The sequence below is a fragment of the Pogoniulus pusillus genome, chromosome 11, assembly GCF_015220805.1.
Source record: "Pogoniulus pusillus isolate bPogPus1 chromosome 11, bPogPus1.pri, whole genome shotgun sequence".
NCBI lineage: Eukaryota > Metazoa > Chordata > Aves > Piciformes > Lybiidae > Pogoniulus > Pogoniulus pusillus.
In genome coordinates, this window is record NC_087274.1 from 6,478,047 (window position 1) to 6,503,822 (window position 25,776).

Here is a 25,776-nt window from a genome sequence, read left to right on the forward strand (position 1 = left end):
CCTACCACTCAAGATCATCAACTCCAACCCCCCTGTCAAAGCAGGATCACCCAAGGCAAGCCACACAGATATGCATCCATCTGGATGTCCACCCTGTGCTCCATCCTGTGCTCTCCCCACGCATGCCTCCCTCCTCCATCCCTGCCCACACACAGGGCTAGCACTAACAGCTTTTTGGCTACCTGCACAGGAAAGCTCACAGCCAGCTAGGGACCTAGCACAGCCTGCTGTGAGGGAACCCCAGCCCTGGGGACAACTGGTTTCAAGATGCTTGGAGGATTTCAGGAGGTGGTCTCTGCCCCTTTGTGTTGATTCCTGCTCCCATGGGAGTTCTGTGTCCATCTGCAAAGCATCTCAAGCATGGCACAACTGGGACAGCTCCCCACCTACCCAGGATGATGCCATTGGGTGCTGCGGGTGGCTGCCAGATGAGCCGCACCAAGGTGGTCCTCACTTCAGGGAAGAGGATCCCCACAGGTGGTCCAGGCACTGGAGAGGGAAGAGATGGGTTTCAGTGAGGAGGGCACAAGTGCATGTGAAGATTCAGCTCCAGTCCCCTGAGGATGGCAACCCTGGGTGCCTCAGTCAGGGGGGGAAATATCACCCCAAGGAACAGGGATGGGTTTGGATGGGAGGGCCTTAAGCACCCAAGGGACTGCTCAAAACCCAGTGGGATCTCTCTGCCCACCCAGGTGCTGTCACCCACCGTCATCCAGCGTCCGCTCAAAGACCGGGGGCCGGCTGGGCACCCCATCACCGATCCTGGTGAAGGCCAGCACACGGATCTCATACAGGGTGTATTTGCCCAGGCCAGTCAGCTGGGCGCTGCGGGAGGCATTGCCTTCTGCCAGCCAGAACTGGGCACGTCCATCCGAGTCCTTCTCCTTGTACATCACCTGCAACAGACCCTGTGTGACATGGCAGTGCCACAGCCCCTGGGACCTCCCTGGACTCCTAAGGGCTGGCATGGTTAGGCACCATCTCTTGAAGGTGGCACAGTCTGCAGGGTGATTCCCCCCAGAGGAAGTCATGTGTGGCTGGCAGGCTATGGGGCTGTGGCAGGAACTCACCTTGTAGCCCAGGATGAGGCCGTTGCAGTCTGCCTCAAGGATGTCACTCCATCGGACCAGCATGCTGCTGGAGGTGGTGGCCACTGCTGATACGTTGTTGGGGCCAGAGGAGGGCACTGGAAGAGGGCATGACAATGGGCGGGTCAGTGGCAGGATCCAGCGGGGGTGAGCGTTCAGCACTATGGGATGGGCAGCGGTACCTGACTCCCGAGTGCGTCCCACCACCAGCTGGCTCCAGGGCCCCGAGCCGATGGCATTGAAGGCTTGGACCTGCACCCGGTACTCTGTCCACTCCTCCAAGTCCTCGATGGTGTACTCCCGCTCCACGCGGTCGTGGATGACATGCACCACTGGCTGCCCTCGCCCGTCCAAGCGTGCGTACCGGATCCTGTAGCCCACCGAGTCAGGGTTCCCGTTGTACTCCTGCTCCAGGAGGGGCTGGCCCCAGACACAGTCACCATCACTCCTGAGTTCCCACAGCCAGCCCAGCACCATCCCTCCCCAGCTTCCCATCTGCCCCTATGCACCCTGTGCCCATGGGCACAGACCCCACCAAGCTGCAGTCCCTCTCTCACCATCCAGCGCAGCCACAGGCTGGTCTCACTGGCTGTCCTCAGGGTGACATTAGCAGGTGCCAGGTCTGGGGGGGCTTGCAGGGTCTGGATCCTCCTGGAGGGCAGGCTGGGGGGGCTGGTGCCCACGATGTTCACCTGCCGCATGCGGAAACTGAGAGAGGAGAGGGAGGGTCACAGTAGGGGCAAGAGAGCTCTGGTCCCCACTGGGAGGACATTGTGGCACCATCCTGGCCACTCGCCTGTAGTAGGTGTAGGGCTTCAGGTTGGGCACCTCCATGGAGCGGGCATCAGGCTCATTAGCCAGCTGGTGAACAAGTCCCCATTCTTCGGCCTCACCACTCTGGCCCATCTGTGGGATGAGAGTGGGGTGAGCTGCACCCCAATACCCTTCACCCCTCTCCCCCCCAAGTCACTCCATACCTGTGCCTCCACCTGCCAGCGGGAGATGGAGGTTTTGCCGTCATAACCTGGGCGAAACTGGAGTGTGACAGAGCGAGGTCCAATGTTGGAGATGCCCAGGTTAGTGGGGGCACCAGGGAGCTCTGTGGGGAGAGGGGCAGGGTGGATGGTACCAGCTCGCTCACCTCCAGCACTGTCTGCAGCCTACTGACACCTCTGCATAGCCTCACTTACCTGGAGGCACCCCTGAGGAGATGGTGGAGGAGGAGACCTGGCCCTGGCCCTTGGAGGTCATGGCAGCCACTTCGATGGTGTAGGTGGTGAGGGCGGTGAGGCCGGTGACGCGGTACTCCAGGGTGACGTTGGGCAGGTAATGCGTCACCCGCGTGTTGGTGCGGTTGTACTCCTCCCACGAGATCCGGTAGCCTGAAACATCATGCCCAGTGCCATCAGCCCCCGTCACTGCCCACACCGAGGAGCTGAGTGGGGCCAGGAGGAGAAGGTTCAGGGTGGGAAGGGGACTGAGAGGAGATGCTGTGGGGTGGAAGGTGCTTCAGGGTGGGAAGATGTTGTGAGGTGGGAAGGAGACTGGGAGCAGAAGCTGCAGAGTGGAAAGAGGTCTGACGTGAAACCTGGGTAGCTGCCACTTCTCCCTCACCTGTCAGGATGCCGTTCTTTTCCAGTGGCTCCTGCCAGCTGACCTTCAGGGATGTGTCCAGGATGTCAATGAAGCTGAGATGTCCCACGGGGCCAGGCACTGCCCAAAGACACCCAGGCTCAGCAGGCAGCTGCGCAACCAAGGGCAGGAGCCCTCAGCACCCACAGGACCCCTGCAAGGACTGAGGCATGGAGAGGGCTCTCCTTGGATGGGGCTTCCCACTGCTCCAGCTCCACTCTCATTCCACATCCCCACCAGCAGCACCAATGAGACCAATTCCCCATCTTGGGACCTCTCCCACCCTCCCCAGGAGCCACATGGGCAGGCAGGGTCCATCCCGGGGAACGCGGAGCCCCCCGTACCGTCCTCGTGGGTGCGCACCAGCTGGGGGGGGCTGCGCGGGCCGTCCCCCGGCGTGGTGAAGCACAGCACCGAGGTGAGGTACTCGGCGAACTTCCGCAGCCCTGTCACGTAGCCCACGTGGATGTTGTCCTGGAAGTTGGGGCGCACTGTCACCACCGTCGCTTCCTCCTCGTGCTCTGGCTCCCAGGCGATGAGCTGCAGGAAGAGAGAGCTGAATCCGCGACGTATCAGTGCCCCCACCAGTACCACAAGCATCACCCTCCACAGAGTCACAGAGTGGTAGGGTTGGAAGGGACCCCCAGAGGTCAGTGGGTCCAACCCGCTTGCCAAGGCAGGTTCAGCCAGAGAAGGTCATGCAGAAACAATGGCATCCCAGGATGCACCAAAAGAAGCATGGCCAGCAGATCAAGAGAGGTGATTCTGCCACTCTGCTCTGGTGAGACCTCTCTTGGAGTATTGGACCCTCAACACAACAGAGACATGGACCTGCTGGAGCTGGTCCAGAGGAGGGCCACAAAGATGATCAGAGGGCTGAAGCACCTCTCCTATGAGGACAGGTCGAGAGAATTTGGGCTGTTCAGAGATGTGTTCAGGATGTCAATGAAGCTGAGATGTCCCACGGGGCCAGGCACTGCCCAAAGACACCCAGGCTCAGCAGACTGATACTCCAAGGAGACTTTAGAGCTGTATTTCAGTATCTGAAGGGAACCTACAGGAAGACTGAGCAGGGACTGTTTAGAAGGGCCTGTGGTGATAGGATGAGGGACAATGGTTTGAAACTGCAGCAGGGCAGAGTTAGGTTGGACATTAGGAAGAAGTTCTTCACAGTGAGAGTGGTAAAATAGTGGAACAGGTTGCCCAGGGACATGGTTGAGACCACATCCATCATAGAAGACCTTCAAGATCAAACTTGATGTGTCTTTGAGCAGCCTACTCTAGCTGAAAGTGTCCCTGCTGACTGCAGGGGCAGTTCGACAAGATGACCTCTGAGAAGTTCCCTTCCAACCTGATGCAATCTGTGAATCGGTGAACACGTCCAGGCAAGTTTCGAATGTCTCCAGAGACCCTTTGAATGTCTCCAGGCACCTCTGGCCTCCTGTTATTTATTCTGAGCTGATTAAATATCAATTAACAGCGGCAGGAACGTTCAATGCCTTCCCCCCAGCCCACATTTACCCGCGGCCAGCCGATACCGAGCCTGCGCGTTGCGATTAGCTCCCGTCGATAACGACGCCCAACCACCCTTTAGGAGGGATGTTTGGGGCCTTTAATTGGTGCTGTGCAAGATAGCCTATAGCAACTTCATTAAATGCTAATTAAGCCCTAAAAGTACTAATCAAAAATACTAAGTGGCATTTAATAAGAGCGTTAACTATCCTCCTTGCTCCGGTTATCGCATTCAGCGGCAATTAAATTCCTCAACTTATTCTCTTTTTTTTTTCCTTTCTTCTTTTTTTTTTTCTTTTTGAGTGGATTAAGAAACAAGTTTAATGTTTTAATTCAATGTAATGAATGTAAATTTGAATTAATTGCAACTTGGAATTAATTACAGAGCATGGGAGGCTCCGAGCCCAAGCAAGCGTTGAATCTCGGTAAATAAAAGTCAGGCCAGAATCCATTCGAAGCTGAGGGTTTCAGGGAGGAGGAGTTGAGTCACAAACAGCAAAGAGTTTCTTCACCACAGTTGCCCTGGTTTTGGGGACACCTGTGGCAATCACCCCTCACCTTGTACCCCTGGTTGATGCCATTGATGAACTGGGGGCTGGGAGGGTTCCAGGTGAAGCGGATGGTTGTGGAGTTGATGGCCTCGGCCTGCACATTCCCTGGAGGCACTGTGGGGACTGTTGGGACAAAGCGACAGATTGCTGCAGTTCCAGCCCCATGAGATCTCCTCCTGTTGCTGAGAACCAGCCCCTCAGGACCTTTGGCACCCACAGTGGTGCCTTAAGATCCCCCACGGTTGGGTCCACCCTGCTCTGGCTTGAAGCTTCTACTCATCCTTCCCCACCACATCCTAGTTCTCTACGGACCCTCAAACCCATCCTGCCACCCACAGCCTGTTGTTATTGGGGTGAATGTCAAGGCACTGCCCAACCCTGCCTACCTCCCTGCAGTGTCCACTCTGTCACCTTCATGCTGTAGACCCCCAGGCCAGCGCTGTTGTATGCTGCCACCTCGATCTCATAGTTGGTCCAGATGATGAGGTCCTCCAGGAGCAGGTTGTTGACATCAGCGTTGGTGATGTTCTTGAACTGGTAGCCCACAGGCAACCCAGCCAGGCAGTACCTGGAAACCAGAGGTTGTCAAAGCTGCCAGTGTCCTCACCAACACCCTGGGGTGCTGGGGATGGGACACCCACACTCCCTTGCTGATGCTTACCGGATAATGTAGCCCTTGAGGACACCGTTTTGGTGGCTCTCAGGGGGAGGCTGCCACTGGATCATGATGGACTGGTTGGTGCGGCCACTGGCAATGACATTCTGTGGGGGTGCAGAGGGAGGCTCCTCGGGCAGGGACACCCTGCAAGGGATGAGGTGGAGGTGAGCATCCAGGGCCACCAGCCTGCCCAGGACCCACCCTCCCAGGCTGCGGCTCACCTCTCCGTGTCCTTGCTGAACTGTCCCCTGCCCACATCGTTCACAGCACAGAGGCGGAACTGGTAGGAGCGAGCTGGCACCAAGCCCCTCACCATCACTGACGTCAGCTCGGGGTCCACGCTGGCCAGCAGCACAGTCCAGGGTGCATCTGTTGGGGCAGAGGGGGCCAGCAAGGTGGAGGACCTGGGCTGTAGGACACTTGAGTCCCCTGCCCAGCTATTGAGCCCTGTGGTTGTCAAGATCCTTACAGCACCCCTTGCCCACAGTTCTCAGGTGATGCCAGAGACCCAGTGCCAGTGCAGCTGGGGCCAGTGGTGCCAGGGAGGGGGGGAGCAGCCCCTTACTGTTCTCAGAGACCTCCAAGACATAGCGGAGCAAGGGACTGTTGCCGTCGAAGGGCTTGGCCCACGTCAGGTTGATGGCCCGTTTCTCCAGGGGGCTGAGGGTGGCCACGGGGCTCTCGGGGGCATGGGGGAGCTGCCTGGACAGGGGGGTTAAGGAGTGGGTGGTTAGGGATGGGGAACAGCCCGGAGTGTGGGATGCTGGTGGGGATGAGTGGGGGGTCTCACCGGACACGCAGGTGGGCACTGCGTGAGTCGTTGCCTCCTGCCGAGATCACCTTACAGGTGTAGGTGCCAATGTCACCCGACCAGGTCTGGGAGATGTGGAGAGTGCCCATCTCATCCAGGCGCACTCTCGGGCCATTTTCTGGGCTCAGTGGTGCCCCATCCTTCTCCCAGACATACCTGTGCCAGAATAGGGTACATTCAGGAGTGCTGGCACCCTGCAGCCCTCCACAGGGAGAGGGGACCAGGGGTTCCACCTGTGTGCCGGGCTCCTTGTGCACAGGGCACCAGGTGGCACTGCAGGATCACCAGCGCAGGGCTGGGAATGGCAGCATCCACCATCTCCCTGCTCCCTCCCCAGCCATGCAGGTAGCAGTGGTGGCAGGCAGGCAGCCTAGGGGTGCCCAGAACCCCCGACACTCCCAGTCCCACCACATGTACCTGACATCCACACTGGGGTCGTGAGTGGCGCCACAGCTCATGACAGCCTTGGTGCCCTTGATGACACTTTGGTCCTGCGGCGGGTCGGTGATACGTGTCCTTGCTGCAGGGGACAAGAATAGTCACTGACACAGACCAAAGGGCTGCAGGGGTGGCATCACCAGGGAAGGCCCAAGCTTGCATCCATCCAAACCTGCTGGCCACGTACGGGTGCCCACCCTTGGCATCCCCAGAGAGCTCCATCCCGCATAGTGCACAGTGGGTGGCAGCACCCAGCCACCAACTGAGATGTGCAGGGTCCAGGCAGAGTGGTGGGCAGAGCTTGGTGACACGGGCACATTGGCAGGTGCCTTACCCCAGACAACCAGGTCTGCTGACGCCTCATCCACACCACGGGAGTTGGTGGCCAGGCAGGTGTAGGTGCCAGCATCGGCGAGGTGTGCGGGGCTGACCAGGAGGCTGCCCGACTCCAGGAGGGTGAAGCGCGGGAGCTGCACTGAGCCGCTGGCCAGGATCCGCTCCCCTGGGTGACACGGGGGAGCCTCGTTAGCTCCCGGTGGCCACTAATCCTGGTGGCCATGGAGCTCAAAGAGGATGCCCTGCAGCCATGAAGGCAGGCAGAGCACCCACAGGGCTGGGAGGGCAGCCTTGCCCCCAGCCCCTTTACCTTTCTGCCAGGTGATGGCTGGGCGTGGAGCCCCTGAGGTCTCGCAGTTGAGGATTACAGACATGCCATCGATCACTGTGCTGTCCTGGGGACCCCTGGTGATGTTGGGAGCAATGCCTGTAGGGCAGACAGACACACAGCCCCCCAATGAAGCCTTTCCCAGTGCTCAGCCTGGAGCTGACCGGTTCCCAGGGCACGGAGGGTCTCGTCCCCACGGGAAGGTTTCCTGGGGTCCCTGAGCGCCCTGTGGAGCCCATCTGAAGGGTCCCAGGCTCATCCCACCGTGACATCCAAGGCAGGGAGTGCTGGCACCTACTGGTCACGGCCAGGTACGTGGTGGTCTGCACCTCGCCGGCCGCGTTGCGGGCGAAGCACTGGAACATGCCAGTGTCATCGGGCACCAGCCTACTGATCTGCAGGCTGCCATCCGCCAGGAGCTGGAAGCGGGACAGCTTCTCCAGGTGGATAAGGGCGGCATCCTTGTACCAGGCCATCTCAGGTGGGGGCACACCTGCAAGGGACAGAGCCATGTTAGGCACAGGGTCACAGCAGCACGGGGAGGGCAGCTGGGGAGTGGCTTACCTTTGGCTTGGCAAGGTATGGCCACCACCTTCTCCATCTCAGCAGTGATGTGCCTCTCTGGCTCCTTGATGAACTGTGGTGGTTCTGCAAAGGGAAGCCCAGTCATGGTCAGGGGGTTGACTTAGATCCAAGGTCCTCCAGACCCACCACCAAACTTCGACTTCAGTGACTCTGTTGCTTCCCATCTCAGCTCTGGGGCTGAGACTGCCCCAACTCATTGCACACATGGTTTGGGCTGCCCACAGCCAGATCCTCACCCATGACAGAGAGGTAGGCACCCTCGGCCACGGCAGGCACGCTGCTGCTGCGGAGCACGGCCTCGCACTCGTAGTAGCCACTGTCACTCAGCACGGGGTTGAGGATGGTGAGTCGGCGGCTGTAGTCGCTGATGCCACTGGAGAGGGGCACTCCATCCTTCTTCCAGATGATGTGCAGCTTGATCAGTGGCCTGGGGGGGACAGGAGCATGTTGAGAGCCAGCCTCAGCCTCCATTGAGCCCTTGACCTTTCTCCATCCCAGAGGACCCAAGTGCTGTAGTAAGAAGGGACCTGGGGGGAGCTGAAAGTATCCAGCCATGGAGAGAACTCCTTTCCTCATCTGGCTACACACCTGGCATTGGCCACACACTCCATGGTCACCTCTGAGGTCCCAGCCACCACACTGGTGTTCCTGGGTGGGATAATGATGGTTGGTGCTATAGGATCAGCTGGGCCACCCACATCTGGGGAGAAGAAGACCAAAGAGACAGCCATCAGAAACCCCCTGCTTAGTCCCAAAGCACCTCAGCAAGACTGATGTGGTACCCAAAGTCCTGTGCCTGCACTGCCTGGCATGGAGGAGACAACAGTGTCAGCCACCAAATGCTCTGCAGGAAGGACGAGCAGGTCCAACCCGTCACCTTGGCATCAGGGTGCCTCTTCTAAGCTCTCTCTTCCTATGGGAGCACCCCAGGGCACCAGCCTGGTGCCTGGGCTGTGCAGCAGCTCCGGGTGGCAGGGAGGAGGGAGAAGGGGAGTATATAAAGCAAAATGATTGCAACAATAAAAAACCCTCGTGTAGGCGCTGTAAAAATGCGATCGGTTTGAAAGCTGCTGATAGAGCTGAATCCATAAACATGGGCTCCAGGTTGTTTATTGCACAGCAGGGCACCGAGGTAGAGAAAAAAAAAACAGATTAATGGGGCAGGAGGACACGCAGAGCTCTCACCAAAAGGGATAAACCTCCCACGGAGCTATGGGAGAAAAGATGCAGTGACAATACCACGACTTATGCCCCCGGGATGGGCTGTTACCACCTCAGCCAGGACCAGGAGACCTTCAGCCAGGTCCTGCAGAGTCCAAAGGGACTGGAGGGATGGGGCCATAGGGGTGCCCCCAGGCAGAGGGTGATCCGGAGCAGTGTGGGGTGAGAGTGGAACACAGGCAGGAGCGGGGCAGTGTGTCCCACAGCAGGGTTGGTCCTGTTGGGGCTACACTACCCCAAGCCATGGGCCGGTCCTGGAGCATGGCCAGATCCAACCCTGGTGGTGGGAGGCTCTCCCCATGACACAATTAGCGCTTGCAGCACAGCCCCGAGCGCCTAAATAAATCCTGAGGTGGCTGAAGTGTGAAGTCAGCAGAAGCTGGAGCCTCCGAAGAGATTTACTGCAAATTGAACTTGGCGGGGAGTGGGGGGGAGGGGGGAGGCGGCGGCGCAGGGGGAACGGGGCCGGGGAGGGGGCAGTGCCCAGTGTCCCCGGCACTCACTGGCCACGGTCAGCGTGATGGGCTGGCTCGTCTTGTTGTCACCGTTCTTGTCATTCACTGCTTGCACGTAGTAACGTCCCGCGTCCGGGGCCACCGTGGAGAGGATGACGAGGGTGTTCTCCAGCGTGATGGCTCTGCAGGGGTGAGAGGGTTGGCACGGGATGGGGACGTGAACCCAGCGGAGACAATGCTGAACCCAGCGGGGACAGTGATGCAGCAAGCTGAGACTCTTGTTCCCCCCACCCAGCACCCACCTCAGCCTTCGGGCACCCACATAGGGCAGACACGACCCCCAGCTTTGAGACAGGCATGGCCCTCTGCCTTCCTCCCACGTGCCCCTGGCACTGGCTTGGCTTGGCTCAACCACAGGCCCCAGAGAAGAGCTGGCACCCTCCAAGACTGAGCCCTCACAACCCCTCCCAGCAAGCAGAGCACATCGGACAGTGCAGATTAATAGGACTTTTTTTTTTTCCCCACTTCCTTTTCCTTATAGAACGATCTAATCTGCTGGAACCATAAAATGGTTTGAGGAATATAGTTTTTTACCATTAAATATGAGATAAAGGAGTTTTATCTCCTCCATCCTGCTTTGCAAATAGAAAGGAGACCGGTGCAATTCCCGCATAATGTGGGTTACAAATTCAATTCCCGCAGGCTGCGGCTGCCAGCGCCGGGCTCGCTGCTCCGGCAGCGCTTGGGGTCTTGCCGCAGTCCCGCGGGACCCCTGGCACATGGGCGGGCGTGTGGTGTGCCCAGCTCTGTCACACCGGCTGTGTGACACACACACACACACACCTCTGCCTTCCTCACTCTTTATTTTCACTTCTTTCTTTTAATAAAACATCCTTTCCCTCCGTGACAAACGGAGCCAGCGGCGCCCGAGCCTGGCTCTGGGTTTTAGCACCCAGCGCTCCAGACGCACATTAAGCATCCTCAGCGTGAGGACAGCGGCAGCCGAGGGAAATGCAGCCAACCACACACACACCCCCAACCCCGGATGCCAGGAGCTATTCCAGGGGAATGCCAGGGCTGGGAGGATACAGGGGGGATGCTAGGCATACGCCGGAGGGATGCTGGGGGGAATGCCAGGGCTATGCCAGCGGAGGTGCTAGGGGGTTGCTGGGAGGGATGCTGGGGTTATGCCAGTGGCATGCTGGAAGGGATGCCAGAGTCGCATCAGCAGGATCCTGGGGGCATGCCAGGGGGATGCTGGAAGGATGCCAAGGCGGGTGGTGGTCATACTCACATGCGGCTGCTGGGGGAGATCTTCCGTCCATCGCGAAACCAGGTGACCTGGGGCTGGGGGAAGCTGGCGATGCGGGGGGCCCGGATGACGGCCGCCTCCCCGTGGGACACACTCTGCTGTGTCTCGCTGTCCTCGAAGCTCCCCATGTCTGCAAAACGCAGGGAAGAATCATGTTAGAGTTCGGGAAGGGTCTGCAAAGCACCAAGGGACTCACCGGATCCACTCCTGGCTCTCTCTGGGGGCAGACTGGTGACTATGGGGGTGGTCTGCCCCCGGGCATGCCCTGGGGTCTGCTCTCTGTTCCTCAACATGGCTGGGGGTGGGGTAGCTCAGACCCCATGGCTGTGCTCACACCAGGATCCATCCCTGCAGTACCCAGAGCTGCCCAGCTCCATCACCAGCACTCCAGCCCACCTGTGCCTCCATTAAGAATAGGCAGGGAGGAGGGCCCAGTCCTGGGGCTTCCCAGCATCTCTCCCTAAATGGAGCATCCTGACATGACCTTGGCTTCACGGGCAAGGTTGAGGCATCCACTGCCTGCATCCTGCCCAGCCATTGGCAGGCTGGCAGCAGACAGCAGCTGAGGAAAGGAGAGTGAAGCAGGGGGCATGAAGAAAGGGGGGAGGGGGGCAGGGGATTTTTATTGACTTCCTTTAATTGCTGTAATTAAAAACATGTAAAGAATCTTTTTTTAACGACTTTGCCATTATCATTAGTTGTTGGCACAGCTGCCTTATTAATTTCTCATTAGCTTCTTGATTTGTCATTGCTCCTCAGGATAGGTGTTTAAGGGGAAGGGACTGAGAGTATCCCACAGGGAAGGAGCTATAGAGAGGGGTAGGTCCCTTAGCTGCACAGAGACAGTGTGCTGAGTCCTAGAACCTTCCTATCCTACTTGACCCTTCCATAGAGCCTCTGCATCACCCCCCAGCACAGGTGAGGTGAGGTATTTGTGCCAAGCCACCCAAACTCGTGTACCCCATTTGCTTCCAGTAACAGCAGCAGAGTTTGCTCCCAGTGCTCCCCATGCCAGGCAGCAGCAAGGCTGCTTGCACACAGCAAAGGGTTTTGGCTCACCAGGGAGCCTGTGGTGCTGTGGGTTCAACAGCCCTAGTGCACTTTGTCATCACCCCACTCTCTGCTCTGCCCGTGGGGTGACCTGTTGAACCCCCAACCACCATGTCCTGACTGGGCAGTGGGAGCAACAGCCCCATCTCAGCCAGCATCACCCCAGGGATGCTCCAGACTTGAATGTGCCTTGGGATGCATCAACACTGGAGCCATTCTGTAGTACTGGAGAGCTGGGGGGCCCTGCAGGGTGCCCTGCCAAGCTGTCTGTCTCCAGCTGCTCCCCTAGAGTCCCTGGCCAGCCCCCTAATGAGCAGGGCTGTCACTTACAGGCCACCTGCACCTCCGTCTGGCGCTGCAGCAGGGCTCCCATCCGATTGCGGACGATGCAGCGGTAGAAGCCAGCATGCGTTCGGTCCAGTGAGGTGATCATGTACCTATGGGAGAGAGAAGCCACCTCAGCAGTGGTGGAGGACATCCAAGTCCCCATCACAGCCCCTGGGAGAGGCTGCAAGTCCTCCACAAACCTCTCATTTACCGCTGGGCAGCAAACCTTGCTCCAAATCCTTCCCTGAGGAGCAGCTGCTGGAGGTGCGTATTGGTCCATGTATGTGTGCAACACGCATGTGCACATTGAGGAGACAACACAGTGCCTCTGACTGCCACGGAGGGACCTGTGGCCACACACAGGAGCTGCTTTTGCTGTGCCTTGCATGCAGTGTGAGCTGGTGGGCACCACTGGCCCAGTGCAGGGATAGATGGTGTCTCATGGCACCGGGCAAGGACATTTGAACTGCCAAAAGCAGAGGCAACTGCCAAGTACCTGGCACCCACTGTCTTGACCCCTGCACTGAACCTCAGAAGTATGCTGGGGTCTCTCCACCTTAGCCCCACAAGCAGCCAAGCCCTACACCTCTCCAATCACCTGGCACTGAGCTGCTTTATCAGTCCCAGCTGCTGCTCTTATCATCTGCCAGCAGCTGATAAGCAGATAAAGGAAATAACCATGTCTCGATTTGCCCACTGCCTCTGAGCATTGCCCCAGTCCCTAAGCTGAACCCTCCTGCCACCACACTTCCCCTTAAGCACTCCCTGCTCCCAAAAGGGATGCAGGTGCTCCAGCTCCATCACCTCTGCCAAAACAGGCTGGACCCCCTCCTTGCAGATGAATAACCCTGGTGGGGAGGGGGGCAGGAAGGGGCTGCTGCATCAGCCTCCCCAGTGGGGCATGCTCCGAGATAAAGCAGAAAGGAAATAAATAACCAATATCAGCCCTCTCTGCCCAGAATCTAATCTTGCATTAAAACCTGCCGCGGGCTCCTTTGGCAGAGGTTTGTTTGCTCTTTTAATAACTGAGAGTAAATTAAACTTTCATAAGACATGAGAAGCACGTCCCCTCTGCCAGGAACAGTGACGTGCTCCTGTGCCCACCTGCCCAGTGTGGAAGATGGCCTTGGGCACACAGGACTCCTACATTGCCCACAGACACTGCTGAGCTATGGTGGGCACAGCAGGGCTGGCATCAAACCCTCCGCTGACATCCACACACCCACACACACGCCCACGTGGTGTGTCAGGGGTCTCAAGAGAAGAGAGGGTGCCCTTTGGGAACGAGTCCTTGAGTGTCACAGCTGATATTTAAAAATGATCCCCAGAGGCTTTAAATAAGATATTTCAATTGCAGGGAGCTGTCAGGAGCCGTGGCGGACACCAGGAATAATGGGCCTGCTCTCCTTGGGGTGTCCTCCTCAATAAATCACACACATGGCATCCTGACTCCTAAATGCACACATGCACGTGGGTGGATGGACAGACAGACAGACCGACACTCACCGACGCTCAGATCCCCACGCAGACCTCCTGTGCATCCCCCTGCCACGTCCTTGCTACCGCATCCCCCTCCAAACCATCATCCCGGGAGAAGGGAGCCAGCGCAAAGCCCTAGGCACAGCCCAAGGGCCACCCTGTGGGCGCCAAACCTCCCACACCCTTGGGGCTCATTTGCACACACATAGGCCACCCTGTGGGCCCCAAGCTTCCCAAATCCTTGGGGCTCATGTGCACACACAGAGGCCACTCTGTGGGGCCCGAACCACCCCCACCCTTGGAGTTCACATCACCCACGCACAAAGCACCCCACCCATACACGACTCCACCGCAGTGCCTTGCCCCCGCACGCAGGGAGCCAGGATGCTTCTGTGGGCACAGGAAGTCTTAACCCGCTCCCAGCCCCCACCCCGCAATGGGGACACCTCGCAGCCCCAATTAACAGGTCCCGCTCCCCATGCCACCAGTGCCGCAGGAGTTATTAGGGAGCAGAGCTTTGCACACACCTGAGAGGCTGAAAATAGCCCGGAGAAAGGAAATCAATTACCGGGCAGCTTGGCCCGCAGTCATTAACCAAAGACAGCAGAGACTTTGTTCTCTGCCGCTCGGCTCCCACCCAGGCTTTTATCCATCACCACTCCGATTTGATTTCCTTCCCCCATCAGGGCATGGTAACCGACTCCTCCACCACCACCAACTCCCCCTCCCGCAGAGGAAAGCGCTGCGGGCAGGAGGGGGTGGGGGGGTGAAGCAGGCAGCCCTAGCATCCCACACGGCCACCCCCAGTTTGGGCAAGCAGGACAAGCCACAACCGCGGCTGTTCCTCTATGGCCAAGAGTTCCCTGCTTTTCCATGCCAAACAAGCAGCGCTTCCACTTGGGGTTGATCCTGGTGCCCAGTGCCCATGGGCACTGCCTCCACCGGGTCACTCTGCCCGTCCCCTGACCCGGAGGCACATTTTGCACTCTTTGAGCCAGGACTGAGGTCTGGCCGTGCTCCCAGCGCAGCCCTTGTTTGCTGACGCCGCTGTTCCAGAGGCTTGTTTGGATTGCTTGCAGAGACAAGGCTGACAGGGCATTGTCTGCGGGGACAAGCACTTCCGAAGTGAGGAGCGACCCGGGCTTCAAGCAAACACGCTGATGGAAACCAGTCGCAGTCCCCAAGGCTCGGGCAGGAAGCGATTGTGCCACTCGCAGCCCCGAGGTCAGGATGGGACTTGGGAGCCAGAAGCCCTGTGCCAGGGAATCAGTGGGTTTGCAGAAACAGCTGCTCAGCAGAAGGCTTTGGCACCGGATCGATCTGACAGATAGATGGGCTGTATGTCAGGAATGACAACCTCTCCATCCATCCATCAGCTCACAGAATCACAGAACTGTAGGGGTTGGAAGAGGCCTCTGGATATCATTGAGCCCAAATGCCCTGCCAAGCCAAGTTCGCCTAAAGAAGGTCAGGCAGGAACATATCCAATTGGTTTTAAATACCTCCAGAGATGGAGACTCCACCGCCTCATTGGGCAGCCTGTTCCAGTGCCCTGTCACCCTTAAAGAAGTTCCTCCTCACATTTAGAATCATAGAATCAACCAGGTTGGAAGAGACCTCCAAGATCATCCAGTCCAACCTATCACCCAGCCCTATCCAATCAACCAGACCATGGCACTAAGTGCCTCAGCCAGGCTTTTCTTGAAGACCTCCAGGGACAGTGCCTCCACCACCTCCCTGGGCAGCCCATTCCAATGGGAAATCACTCTCTCTGTGAAGAACTTCTTCCTAACATTCAGCCTATACCTACCCTGGCACAACTTGAGACTGTGTGCCCTTGTTCTATTGCTGGTTACCTGGGAGAAGAGGCCACCCCCGACCTAGCTACAATGCCCCTTCAGGTAGTTGTAGACAGTAATAAGATCACCCCTGAGCCTCCTCTTCTCCAGGCTAAACAGGCCCAGCTCCCTCAACCTCTCCTCATAGGATTTGTGCTCCAGGCCCCTCACCAGCTTTGTTGCCCTTCTCTGGACACGTTCCAGCACCTCAACATCTTTCTTGAATTGAGGGGCCCAGAACTGGACACAGCACTCAAGGATGGAACTTCCTAGGTTCAACTTCGTGCCTGTTACCCCTTGCCCTGCCACTGGGCACCACCAAAAAAAAGACCAGTCCAATCCCCCTGACACCCACCCTTTATATATTTATAAGCATTTATGAGACACCCACCACCCCCCTCTCAGTATCCTCTTTTCCAGACTAAAGACACCCAAAAGCTCCACCACGCAAGGCAGGGCGGATCACAACACCACGATCAGCCACAAACACCCCTCGCTGTGCAACCCTAGCAAGGCGTTGGCAGCACGGGCACGCTGGCTGCGTGCACCATGCACCGCGTCACGGCAGGGAGGCTCCCGGCGCCGCTACGGCAGAGCAGTGCCCCAGCCCTGGCTGATGCTCTCTTATTGCGGGGTGCCTGCGAAGCGTGGGGCTGGCGCTGACGGATAATTATTAGATTGAGAGGGAGGAGAGGGGCCGGGAAAAGCATCAGCCAAAAGATTTGATCCATCAAATTGAAAAGCAGAAGGGTGAAGAACTTTGTGTGCTTCTTCCAATGTCGCCCAGTAACAGCAACAGCTGGATCGAGCTTTGGCAGGGTCCCCTTTGATTAATATCCTGTATAACGACTAATTAATTCTGGAGGGGACGTGTATTTGAATGGTTACTGTGCGATAATGAAATGTCAAGTGAGCATTAAAACACACTTAGCAAAGGTTTAACGACTTCCAGCATCTGAGCCACGCATCCCAGCACCCCCACCCAGCCCTGCACTGGGCTCCCCCTCGGCGTCTTTTTAAACAACCCCCTGGTATTTCATCAGTCCCCTCTTAACTGGATTATTGGATCTCAATTAGCTCCTGATTGGAAAGGGCTCTGTTTTGACACAAGTGGCTGGAGCTGTTGCATCTCGCCGCCTGCCAGAAGTGTTTTCCTTTGGCCAGGGGAATTCGGCGGGTGCCGACAGCCCTGTAAATCGCCGCCTCAATTGGCCCTGCCAGAACAATGAGCCATTTAATAATTAATGTCCCTGTATTAATCTGCCACCTTCGTGCAGAGCAGGGAGAGGACTGAGCACACAAGCCTCCATCCCTCTTGTGGCATCTAGAGGGCTCCAGCACATCCCTCACCGGCAGCTCGGCCACCACTACAGCACAGCTCAGGTGGCATCTTCAGGTCCAGGACTCCTCAGTCTCTTAGAATCAGAATCATAGAATCAACCAGGTTGGAAGAGACCTCCAAGATCATCCAGTCCAACCTAGCACCCAGCCCTATCCAATCAACCAGACCATGGCACTAAGTGCCTCAGCCAGTCTTTTCTTGAACACCCCCAGGGACGGTGCCGCCACCACCTCCCTGGGCAGCCCATTCCAATGCCAATCACTCTCTCTGGGAAGAACTTCTTCCTAACATCCACCCTATACCTACCCTGGCACAACTTCAGACTGTGTGCCCTTGTTCTATTGCTGGTTACCTGGGAGAAGAGGCCACCCCCCACCTGGCTACAATGCCCCTTCAGGTAGTTGTAGACAGTAATAAGATCACCCCTGAGCCTCCTCTTCTCCAGGCTAAACAGGCCCAGCTCCCTCAACCTCTCCTCATAGGATTTGTGCTCCAGGCCCCTCACCAGCTTTGTTGCCCTTCTCTGCACCCGTGGCTGCATAAGCCCACTTAAGATCTTGGCAAGAAGACCTCCATCGTCACCTTCCCCCTGCACACCTCTTGCCAGCCTCAGTGCCCACATAGTTCCCAGGCACAGGGCAGCTGTGTTCCCCTCAAAGCTAAACAAGGCACAAAGACAGGAGCTTTCACAGCACAAGATGCCCCAGCAAAGCCCACTCTGTGCTGCTCATTTCCACTTTGGTGCTGCCTCGATGGCACTGAGGGAGGCTTTGCCACATGCAGCAATGCTGAATGGGAAGCCGGTAAGGATGGAGCCCCAGGCACCAGAAACTCACCACTGGGCTCCCACTGAGCCTGGCTGCAACTCCTCTGATGTTCATCAGCTCTAATTAATTAGATTATCAAATGGCAATTAGCTCCCCAGGGCAGAGGGTGGAGCTTGGTCTGGCAAAGAGCTGGTCCAGCCAGAGCAGGGATGTGCTCCCAGTGAGCAGCAGCACAGGCTGGGGTCTCAGTAGAGAGCTGGGGGACAACTGCCCTGATTGTCCCCAGGTCTGTGCTTCTGAGAAGGTACTGGCTCCATATTATAGATAATCTGGGAGGAAAGTGTGGGAATCAAACCTCTGGGATCCTCAAAAGACTTAGAAGCTTGCTGAGGTCCTGTGTGCACTCCATGCCATGTTCTATGCATCACTGGGGGACACACATTCTGAAACATCCCAGCCCAGCAGGATGTGATATCAAAAGAGCCCCAGATCTGCCCTTCCTCTGTGAGCCAGCACAGAGCAGCTCCTGCTAACCCACCCCATGCACAGAAGCAGATGGAGAAGAAAGCACCATGTGCTGAAATACCAACCCCTGGGCTTGGGGTGTCTTGGTGAGGGGCCGTGGGGCTATGCTGAGCCCCAGGAGCTCCAGAAGGCTCAGTCAGGCAGACACTGTTTAGCCGGGGGCAGGTGCGGTGAGCACCACAGCAGCAAAGCTAGACAGTGCTGGAGATGTAATTACACTTTCCCAGGGTCCAAGCTCTAGGCAAAGGGGATATGGGCTCTTGGGAGCTGGAGGATCCTTTAGTAGCTGCTGGGCTCCCGCACCAGCTGTGGTGGGATGTGGGGAGAGGCAAGAGGACTGATTTAGTGGGTAGAAGATGCATCTCTATGGATGGGAGTCTGTCCAGAGGTAATCTATGCATAAGGTAATTTCTGAAGGCAGCAGGACTTGATGCAACCCTTAATAGGACAATCTCATGTGATAAATTACCAGACCCAACTAATCTGCATGTTAAATTTCTTGTATGAGAAATAAATATCCTCAATTCACCAGAGAAGCCCTTTCCTTCCGAGGATTTCATTAAAGACATCAAGCTGCCTGATTTGCATGTTATGATTCCTCGTACGAGAAGAAGTCAGGCTCTGGAGAGCTCACAGGAGAGCCCAGCACCGGCGAGATTATGCACGGAAAAACAGAGCTGGCCCTAGAGACAGCAGTGCCAACACGCCGGGGCACAGCAGTGGAGCACGCAGGCAAGCCTCCACCAGCCGCCCGCCCTGCCAACACCCTATGAAAGGTCACAGCAGGGATCGGAGAGGATGGGGCTTCACTGTGGGGTTCCCAGGAGCAGGAGGCTCTCCCGTGGGAGAGCTGTCTCCACAAGTCCCAGAGCAGCAGCAGGCAATAGAGGCAGCATGTGGGTGAAGGCAGGCTGGTCCCCAACCCTTTGTGGTCCTCAGGGATGCTCCCAAGGGGTTGGCTCCATGCGCAGAGCTAAGGTGGTTCCAAATCCCTCTCTCTTGTCCCTGATCATACTTGATCCCCAGGGATGCTGCTGAAGGAGGATGGCTCTGCATGCACATGGAGCCAAGTTGGTCCCCAGTTCCACTGTGCTCCCCAGGGATGTTCCTGCAGACAGACAGCTCCACACTGACACAGAACCGAGGTGTCCCAAATCCCTCTCTGATCCCTAATCACACGTGATCCCCAGGGATGCTCCTGAGGGAGGATGATTCTGCATGCATGTTAAGCCAAGCTGGTGCCCAGCTCTACCTGCACATAGAGACACTGTCATGGATCTCACTGGCTTGAGACAAGGGACCCTCTGAGCCCGTTCCCCACCTGCCCTTCGCTGCACACCAACAGGTCTGCCGGTGGCAAGCCGGCGGCTGAATCGCTGTGGGAAGAAAAGGGCGGTCGCCATGGAAACACGCTGCCAAACTGGGAGACAGGCTCCTTCCCTTAAAATGTGGCGTGAGCTTCTCTGACCAGCAGATGAGAAGGAACCGGGGCGGGTCATGGGGAGTGCAAGACCAAGAAGATGGAAGCCCATCCTGCAGCCCCCTCTTCCTCCTCTCCTGCCTGCTCCAGTGCACAAAGGCGGTAGCAGCCGGTGATGTCCGTGGAGAAGATTTCAGGAGGAGCAGTGAGGATGATGAGGGTGAAATGCTCAGTGGCATGCTGTCCTGGCTGGGAATCATGAGGTGATGCCACAGAGCCCAGACAGCGCCCTGGGTACACCCCTGCGACAGCACATGGCCCTGTTGCAAAGCACAGCACATCCCATCACGGGCTCAGCCAGGCCCTGGGGACAGTCCCTCTTGTTCCCGGCGTGGGGCACACAGTGAGGCACACACCAGCCCTGAGCTGGAGAGGGCTGGCTGAACCCCACAGCCCTCAACCACACTGCCGGTGCACCCACAAGTATTCCTGGCCTCAGTACAGACAGGAGCATCCCTGAGCCTCCTCGGCCATCAGCACCAGCCCTCTACTCTCCAAGGATTACTCCGTTTCTAAACTCGTTAACTTTTAATTACTACCTTCCCACTGCCTGAGCAGGCTGGCTCCACGCCACCGACATCTCTATTAAAATTCAATTTCTGCCCATCATAACTAATTTTGGTACTTTGCCTTCCTCACCAGCAGCCTTCAGTTCCGGGCGAGATGTCCAGACTGTCATCTCCACACATTAAATCCCTGCGGAGAGCCGGGGACAGGCAGAGAGGGAAGCCGACGGCAGCAGGTTGTGTCCTCGCCGCGGCGCGGACGGGTTAAAGCCAGGCAGCGATCTGCAGATTTGCATAGAGGCTGCTTGCTTCATTAGCTGCTGCTCGGCTTGTTTGGGTTTTCCCTGCGTGTTTGTTTATTTTCTTGCTTCCTCCCTTAATCCTTTCTGCCTGGATGCTGGAGCTGGAGGCGGAGGCTGGGGGCGCCAAGGAAAGGGAGTCACCTTGGTGCAGGGATACAGGCATGCAGAGCTGTTGGGAATCCCAGAGCAGGGACACAAGCACTGGCCCCTTTCCTACAGAAGGGTAAACTGAGGCACGGAGGAAACTCAAGAGCAGAAGGCCCCATTCTGGGTTTGAAGGTGCCCTCCAGATGCCCCCAGCCTGTTCTGAGGACAAGACAGATCTTGGTTTTCTGATTATCTTTCTCCCGTCTGGGGTGAGTGGCTTTGCTCCAGTGCTGTGGAGCTGCCCTCAAGTTGCCCCAGCATGGGCTCTGCATCCCCCCACCCTGCTGAGACCACCATGCCCACAGCTCCAGTTAAGGGCTGGCATTTTCCATCATTCCCCCCATAGCCAGCACAACATGAGCTGTGGGAATCATGGGGCTCAACAGGTCTCTGAGCTTCCACAGTGGAACAAGGGACTCACCCCATGGGGCACCCAGCACTGGTGCAAACATCCAGCGCCCAGCCTGGGGTACTGGGAACGCTCTGCAGAACTGCAGCCACCAGGGCTTGGTAAGGGACAGCCCCCAGGGTCCCCACTGCTTCAGCATGTGGCACAGCACATGGTGCAAGGGTGGGGACCCAGCGTGGCACACAGTGCTAGGGAGGGGACACAGAATGGCTGAGATGGTGCCAGGGAGAAAACCCAGCATCCAGCATGGCACACAGCGCTAGGCAGAGTACCCAGCACTCAGCACAGCACACAATGCTGGGACTCAGCATACAACACAGCACACAGCGCTGGGGAGGGGACCCAGCACCCAGCAGGATGCCAGGGAGGGGATGCCACCCAGGCGCATTGTCTGCTATGCTGGCATCCCGGAGCAGTGCCGCGTTGCTACAGCAACACGAAGCCTTTGGATTCAGTGCCGTTAAACGGGGAAGGGCTCGTCTCGGGCTGAATTATTGATTAAAACCGAGAGGATGACACACGCAGACAGAGGAGACAGCGAGAGGTGCCCGGCGTCATTTAGAGGCGAGCTCCAAGCGGGCTGTGACACAAGCCCGGCTGTTCTGTGGCAGGATTAGCTGGCACACGGAGCTGGATGCCCAAACCCAGGGTGATCTCTCGTGCCACCCTATTTTGCTCCTTCCCCTGGTCAGGCCATTCTCGGCGAGCCACAAGCCGGCCGCGATCTGCAGCCCGGTGTTAATCCCGCTGATGCCAAAGTCTCCTCCCCGGTGATGACCTACGCACATCCACTGTTTGCTCTCCAAACAGAGGCAGCAGCTCCTGGCATGCTAAAGGCTGCCTCCCCACCTTGGCACTCCCTTGCAAGGACACCAGCAATACCCACTGTGCCACGGTGGCTGGCAAAAGGGACTGATGTGCCAGGCAGGACTCGCCCCAGAGCCCGGGCAGTGGGCACTCACCGGTATTCCAGGGAGAACTTGGTGAGCTCCCGGCTGTTGTGCAGCCACTTGAACTCGAGGGGCCAGCTGCCCTCTGCCATGCACGTCAGGACCAGGCGGTTCCCCTCCAGATGGACCTGGCTCCGCACTGGTTCCGTCTTAAAGTATGGGGAGACATCATCTGTGGAAAGAGAGGAGAGGAAGGGGCTGAGAGGTGTGCCAACCCCACTGCCTGCCAGCTCCTCAGAAGCACGACCACTTCCACCACGGGCGCAACCGCGACCCAGCAGTACCTGGGCAGGGGGATGATGGGGGTCACCTCGCTGTCTCCCCGTTCCAACCAGGGGCCCCAGACCCCTTCACTGACCATTTCCCCCTCCCAAGCCTGCCGACAAGAGCTTAGTCTATCTAGGGTTTATCTAAGCTGCTTGCTTTGCTTTATTCCCGGCTGCCTTTGTAGCATTTCAGAAGCACTGAGCTTTTAACTCGGGGGGTGAAAGGGGCGGAGGGGCTGGGAGCAGAGCAAGACATAAACACTTACTCCTCTCCTGGTTTATTTGCTAAGTAAAACTATAAATCGAAACACACAGCTCCATTTTCTGCTTAACAAATGGAAGCCCTTTTACTTCAAAGGCACATTCATATTCCCCAGCAGCTTTCAAGTGCGCTTTCAATCACGGCTTTAGGTTTTTACTTTGGGGTAGGGCTTTGCTTTCTTGTGTGTGCAAGCTGAATTCCTGCCAGGGCTCTCCGCGCCGTGAGCCGACACCAAAGCAGCGCCCGTGCCTGTGGGCTCAACCTGCTTCAGTGCCCCGAGTGCCTCTGAGCTCCTGAGCACTGCTCTTAGGGGGGGTGGAGGAGGTGGGGAGTGTGTCAGGAGTTTGCAGAAGCTCAGAGGCGCTCAGACACCTCCAGACCTGCACTGAGTGGGTGTCTCTCTCTCCTCTCCTTCCCATCAGGGTCCAGATCCTGCACACCCTGAGGTGCCTGCTTGCTGCACCCATGTGGAAATACCCATCTGATTTACACCCGGCTGCCCTGTCCCCAGGGTGGGCACAGCAGCACTGATTGCCAGGCAAGTCATTAGGCAGGGAAGGAGCAGCTCATGGCTCCTTAATTTAATCCTCCTCTCTGACCTTCAGCAGCACTGGCTGGCATGAGCAGCCCTTATCCCAGTGCCTTTGCCTCAGGTCCAGGCTAGAACTGAGCATCAGGACACCCCACAAAGGAGGTGTGGGACACTGTGGACAAATTCTGCAGCAGCCCAGCACCCCAGCAAGTCCCAGATGCTATACTGGCACCACAGCAGCTCAGTGCCCCAGCTCTGGGGTTTGGCAGTGCCATGGGTCACACTCACACACATGTGAGCAGAGACCTGCACAAATCCCCACCACGGTCTGGCAGGACCTCAACCTACAACACGAGGGCTTTGCCCACACTGGGCTGGAGACCTGTGGGATTACCATAGTGCCCAAGCAGGGCAATGGCATGGCCAGAGACTAGCTCCAGGGCCAAACACCTCATGCACAAAACCAGTAAATGAGCCATGGACCAGACTGGGGCTTCAGCTGGGCTAGATGCAGCTGACACTGCATGGCTGCAGTGGGGACCAACAGCGAAACAGGCTGGTGCCTGGGCAATGGGCATTGGCCATGCATGCAGGGGCTGGACCAGAAAGCTGAACCACAGGGCTACACTGCCAAGGCTTGGCTGAGTCTACCAGTGTCAGAGTGGGACTGGGATGTGGCATGTTCAGTGCACACCTTCCCACCAAGCCCAGCACCAGCGTTTGGGAAGCGTCTGGGAGGCAGAGTGCTCCTGGCACACCTTCCCCTGGGCCCGTACGCCGTTTGCATACAACCTAATTTGATTTTAAGCAGCTAAGGCTCATCTCGCTTTGAAGCACCCGAGCCATCTGTTCTGCATTAAGGGGTGAAAAACGGTGCAGAGGAGGAGAGGCAGCTCCTAATTCCGCTATTGATCGTCCGATCGTTATCCGCCCGCCAAGGTCACGGCAGCCGCCCTGCACCCGGAGGCTCCTGGCCCCTCACCACAGCCAGCTCCTCTGCTCCCCTGGGAAAGCCAAAACCGCCTCAACCACGGCAAAGGACAGCAGGGCTACGGGAGCCCAGGTGCACCCTGCATCCTTGTTGTGAGGGTGAAGCTGGCACCGAGCTCTGGCCATGCTCCCCTGGGGTGCCTGCGCCAACGCAGCTCTGGCTGCATGTATAGGCAGCCATATGTGAAGTCACAGTATCACAGTATCATCAGGGTTGGAAGAGACCTCACAGATCAAGTCCAACCCTTTACCACAGAGCTCAAGGCTAGACCATGGCACCAAGTGCCACGTCCAACCTTGCCTTGAAGTGCCCCAGGGACGGCGACTCCACCACCTCCCCAGGCAGCCCATTCCAGTGTCCAAATCCGTTTAATATAAAGTCCTCTCATCGAGGACATATCAGATATTAAACTGATAAGAACAGATACTACAGCCTCATCCTCCCAGTTGATGAGGCTACCCAGGAGCTCAGAACCTTACCAGGGATCTCAGTCCAGCAGGAGGAACCCATTGAGGGGAACGTAGCTGTTTTGGTGCTCCAGAGAGAACTCTGGACACAAAGAGGCTGCTCCCAGTGTTCACCTGCCCACCAGCCTCCCAGGCCTCACCACAGCTCGGAGGGAAGAAGGATGTAGAGGAGCTGATGTCAGCATCATTCAGCCCCTCCAGCAGCTCTCCCTGCCTCAGTTTCCCTCTGCCTCCTAGCAGCATGCGTGCCTCTGGCAGTTTGAGGGGAGCTCCTCTCTCCCACCATCCTGGCAGCATGACAGGCCATGGCACCACCAAATCCGGGGTGCACAGGGGTGCCCACTACTTCACCACAGAGCTGCAATTGCCCCAGACCTGGGCCCAGTGGGAGGCTTCTTAGTGTGTGACAGCCATGTCCCCCCAAAACTAAGGGTCATTACTGCTAATTCCCTCTCTCTCCCATCTGTTGTGACTGTTTGCACTCCACTTGCTAATTAGAGACTAATTAGTTGGTGCAGAAATTCATCACTTTCCAAACATAAACGGCAAGTGAGAGGCGTCCCCAGGAACATCTGCACATCTGCCAGTGGCACCAGCCGGGTTCTGTGCCATGCCAGGCTGTGCCAGCCCAGCACAGTCCCCCCCACTCAGAAAGGTGCCACCAAACCCTGCCATCTCCATTCTGCCCACACCAGTGTCCCTGGGGCTGGGCTACTGCATCCAAGCTGCCAGCAGAGATGGATAGGACAAACAAGATGTCAAGGGAAGGGGACAGGAGCAGGGATGCTCCCAGCTCTCTCCCTGCACTGCCCACAGCGTTTTAATGCCAGGGCCTCACAAGGCACTAATCCTGCCTAATGGGATCACAATCTTTGCCCCTGCACTTTACTTACAGAAGGGCTGCCAGGAGCTGGGTCTGAGCCCAGTGCATTAGTGCCAGGGAGGGAGTGTGGATGTAGGGCGAGGGGGCCCCAGTCTCGCTGAAAGAGCCGTAATGGATCCTAATTCCTGGGTGTAATGTGTGAGCTGGGAACTAAGCCCCCTCTCCTCAGCTTCAAATCCCTCTTGATGGGAAGGCACAGGGATTTTTAAGCCCGGAGGAATCCCAGAATGCCTGCCAAGGCCAAGGCTCTGCCAGGCAGCTGCTGGTAGGGGTGAGAAGGAGGGCATGACCAACCCATGCTTGGTGAACCCCAGCAAGTTGAGAAG

At 57.4% G+C, this 25,776-nt stretch overlaps 2 protein-coding genes and 1 pseudogene across 5 annotated transcripts in view; 1 reads left to right on the plus strand and 2 right to left on the minus strand.

Moving 5' to 3' along the window:
* Positions 1 to 25,776, plus strand: part of RPL38 (ribosomal protein L38) — a 187,550-nt gene that overhangs the window by 68,910 nt on the left and 92,864 nt on the right. The gene's annotated exons all lie outside the window — the stretch shown is intronic.
* SDK2 (sidekick cell adhesion molecule 2) overlaps positions 1 to 25,776 on the minus strand; it is a 58,968-nt gene that overhangs the window by 10,525 nt on the left and 22,667 nt on the right. For all 4 annotated transcript variants that reach the window (XM_064150681.1, XM_064150680.1, XM_064150679.1 and 1 more), the window contains exons 2-28: positions 22,062 to 22,221; positions 12,308 to 12,414; positions 10,910 to 11,057; positions 9,664 to 9,797; positions 8,528 to 8,639; positions 8,176 to 8,366; positions 7,919 to 8,002; positions 7,653 to 7,847; positions 7,337 to 7,453; positions 7,025 to 7,192; positions 6,670 to 6,772; positions 6,232 to 6,408; positions 6,007 to 6,143; positions 5,663 to 5,810; positions 5,445 to 5,585; positions 5,170 to 5,351; positions 4,791 to 4,906; positions 3,065 to 3,260; positions 2,703 to 2,801; positions 2,279 to 2,470; positions 2,066 to 2,187; positions 1,885 to 1,994; positions 1,646 to 1,796; positions 1,271 to 1,508; positions 1,071 to 1,186; positions 707 to 896; positions 391 to 489 (exon numbers count right to left, since the gene is read on the minus strand). In XM_064150681.1, the coding sequence (XP_064006751.1) occupies positions 391 to 489; positions 707 to 896; positions 1,071 to 1,186; positions 1,271 to 1,508; positions 1,646 to 1,796; positions 1,885 to 1,994; positions 2,066 to 2,187; positions 2,279 to 2,470; positions 2,703 to 2,801; positions 3,065 to 3,260; positions 4,791 to 4,906; positions 5,170 to 5,351; positions 5,445 to 5,585; positions 5,663 to 5,810; positions 6,007 to 6,143; positions 6,232 to 6,408; positions 6,670 to 6,772; positions 7,025 to 7,192; positions 7,337 to 7,453; positions 7,653 to 7,847; positions 7,919 to 8,002; positions 8,176 to 8,366; positions 8,528 to 8,639; positions 9,664 to 9,797; positions 10,910 to 11,057; positions 12,308 to 12,414; positions 22,062 to 22,141 (3,853 nt within the window). In that variant the 5' untranslated portion in view covers positions 22,142 to 22,221. The remainder of the gene's footprint in view (positions 1 to 390; positions 490 to 706; positions 897 to 1,070; positions 1,187 to 1,270; positions 1,509 to 1,645; positions 1,797 to 1,884; positions 1,995 to 2,065; positions 2,188 to 2,278; positions 2,471 to 2,702; positions 2,802 to 3,064; positions 3,261 to 4,790; positions 4,907 to 5,169; positions 5,352 to 5,444; positions 5,586 to 5,662; positions 5,811 to 6,006; positions 6,144 to 6,231; positions 6,409 to 6,669; positions 6,773 to 7,024; positions 7,193 to 7,336; positions 7,454 to 7,652; positions 7,848 to 7,918; positions 8,003 to 8,175; positions 8,367 to 8,527; positions 8,640 to 9,663; positions 9,798 to 10,909; positions 11,058 to 12,307; positions 12,415 to 22,061; positions 22,222 to 25,776) is intronic.
* On the minus strand, positions 24,356 to 24,559 carry LOC135179815 (U2 spliceosomal RNA; annotated as a pseudogene).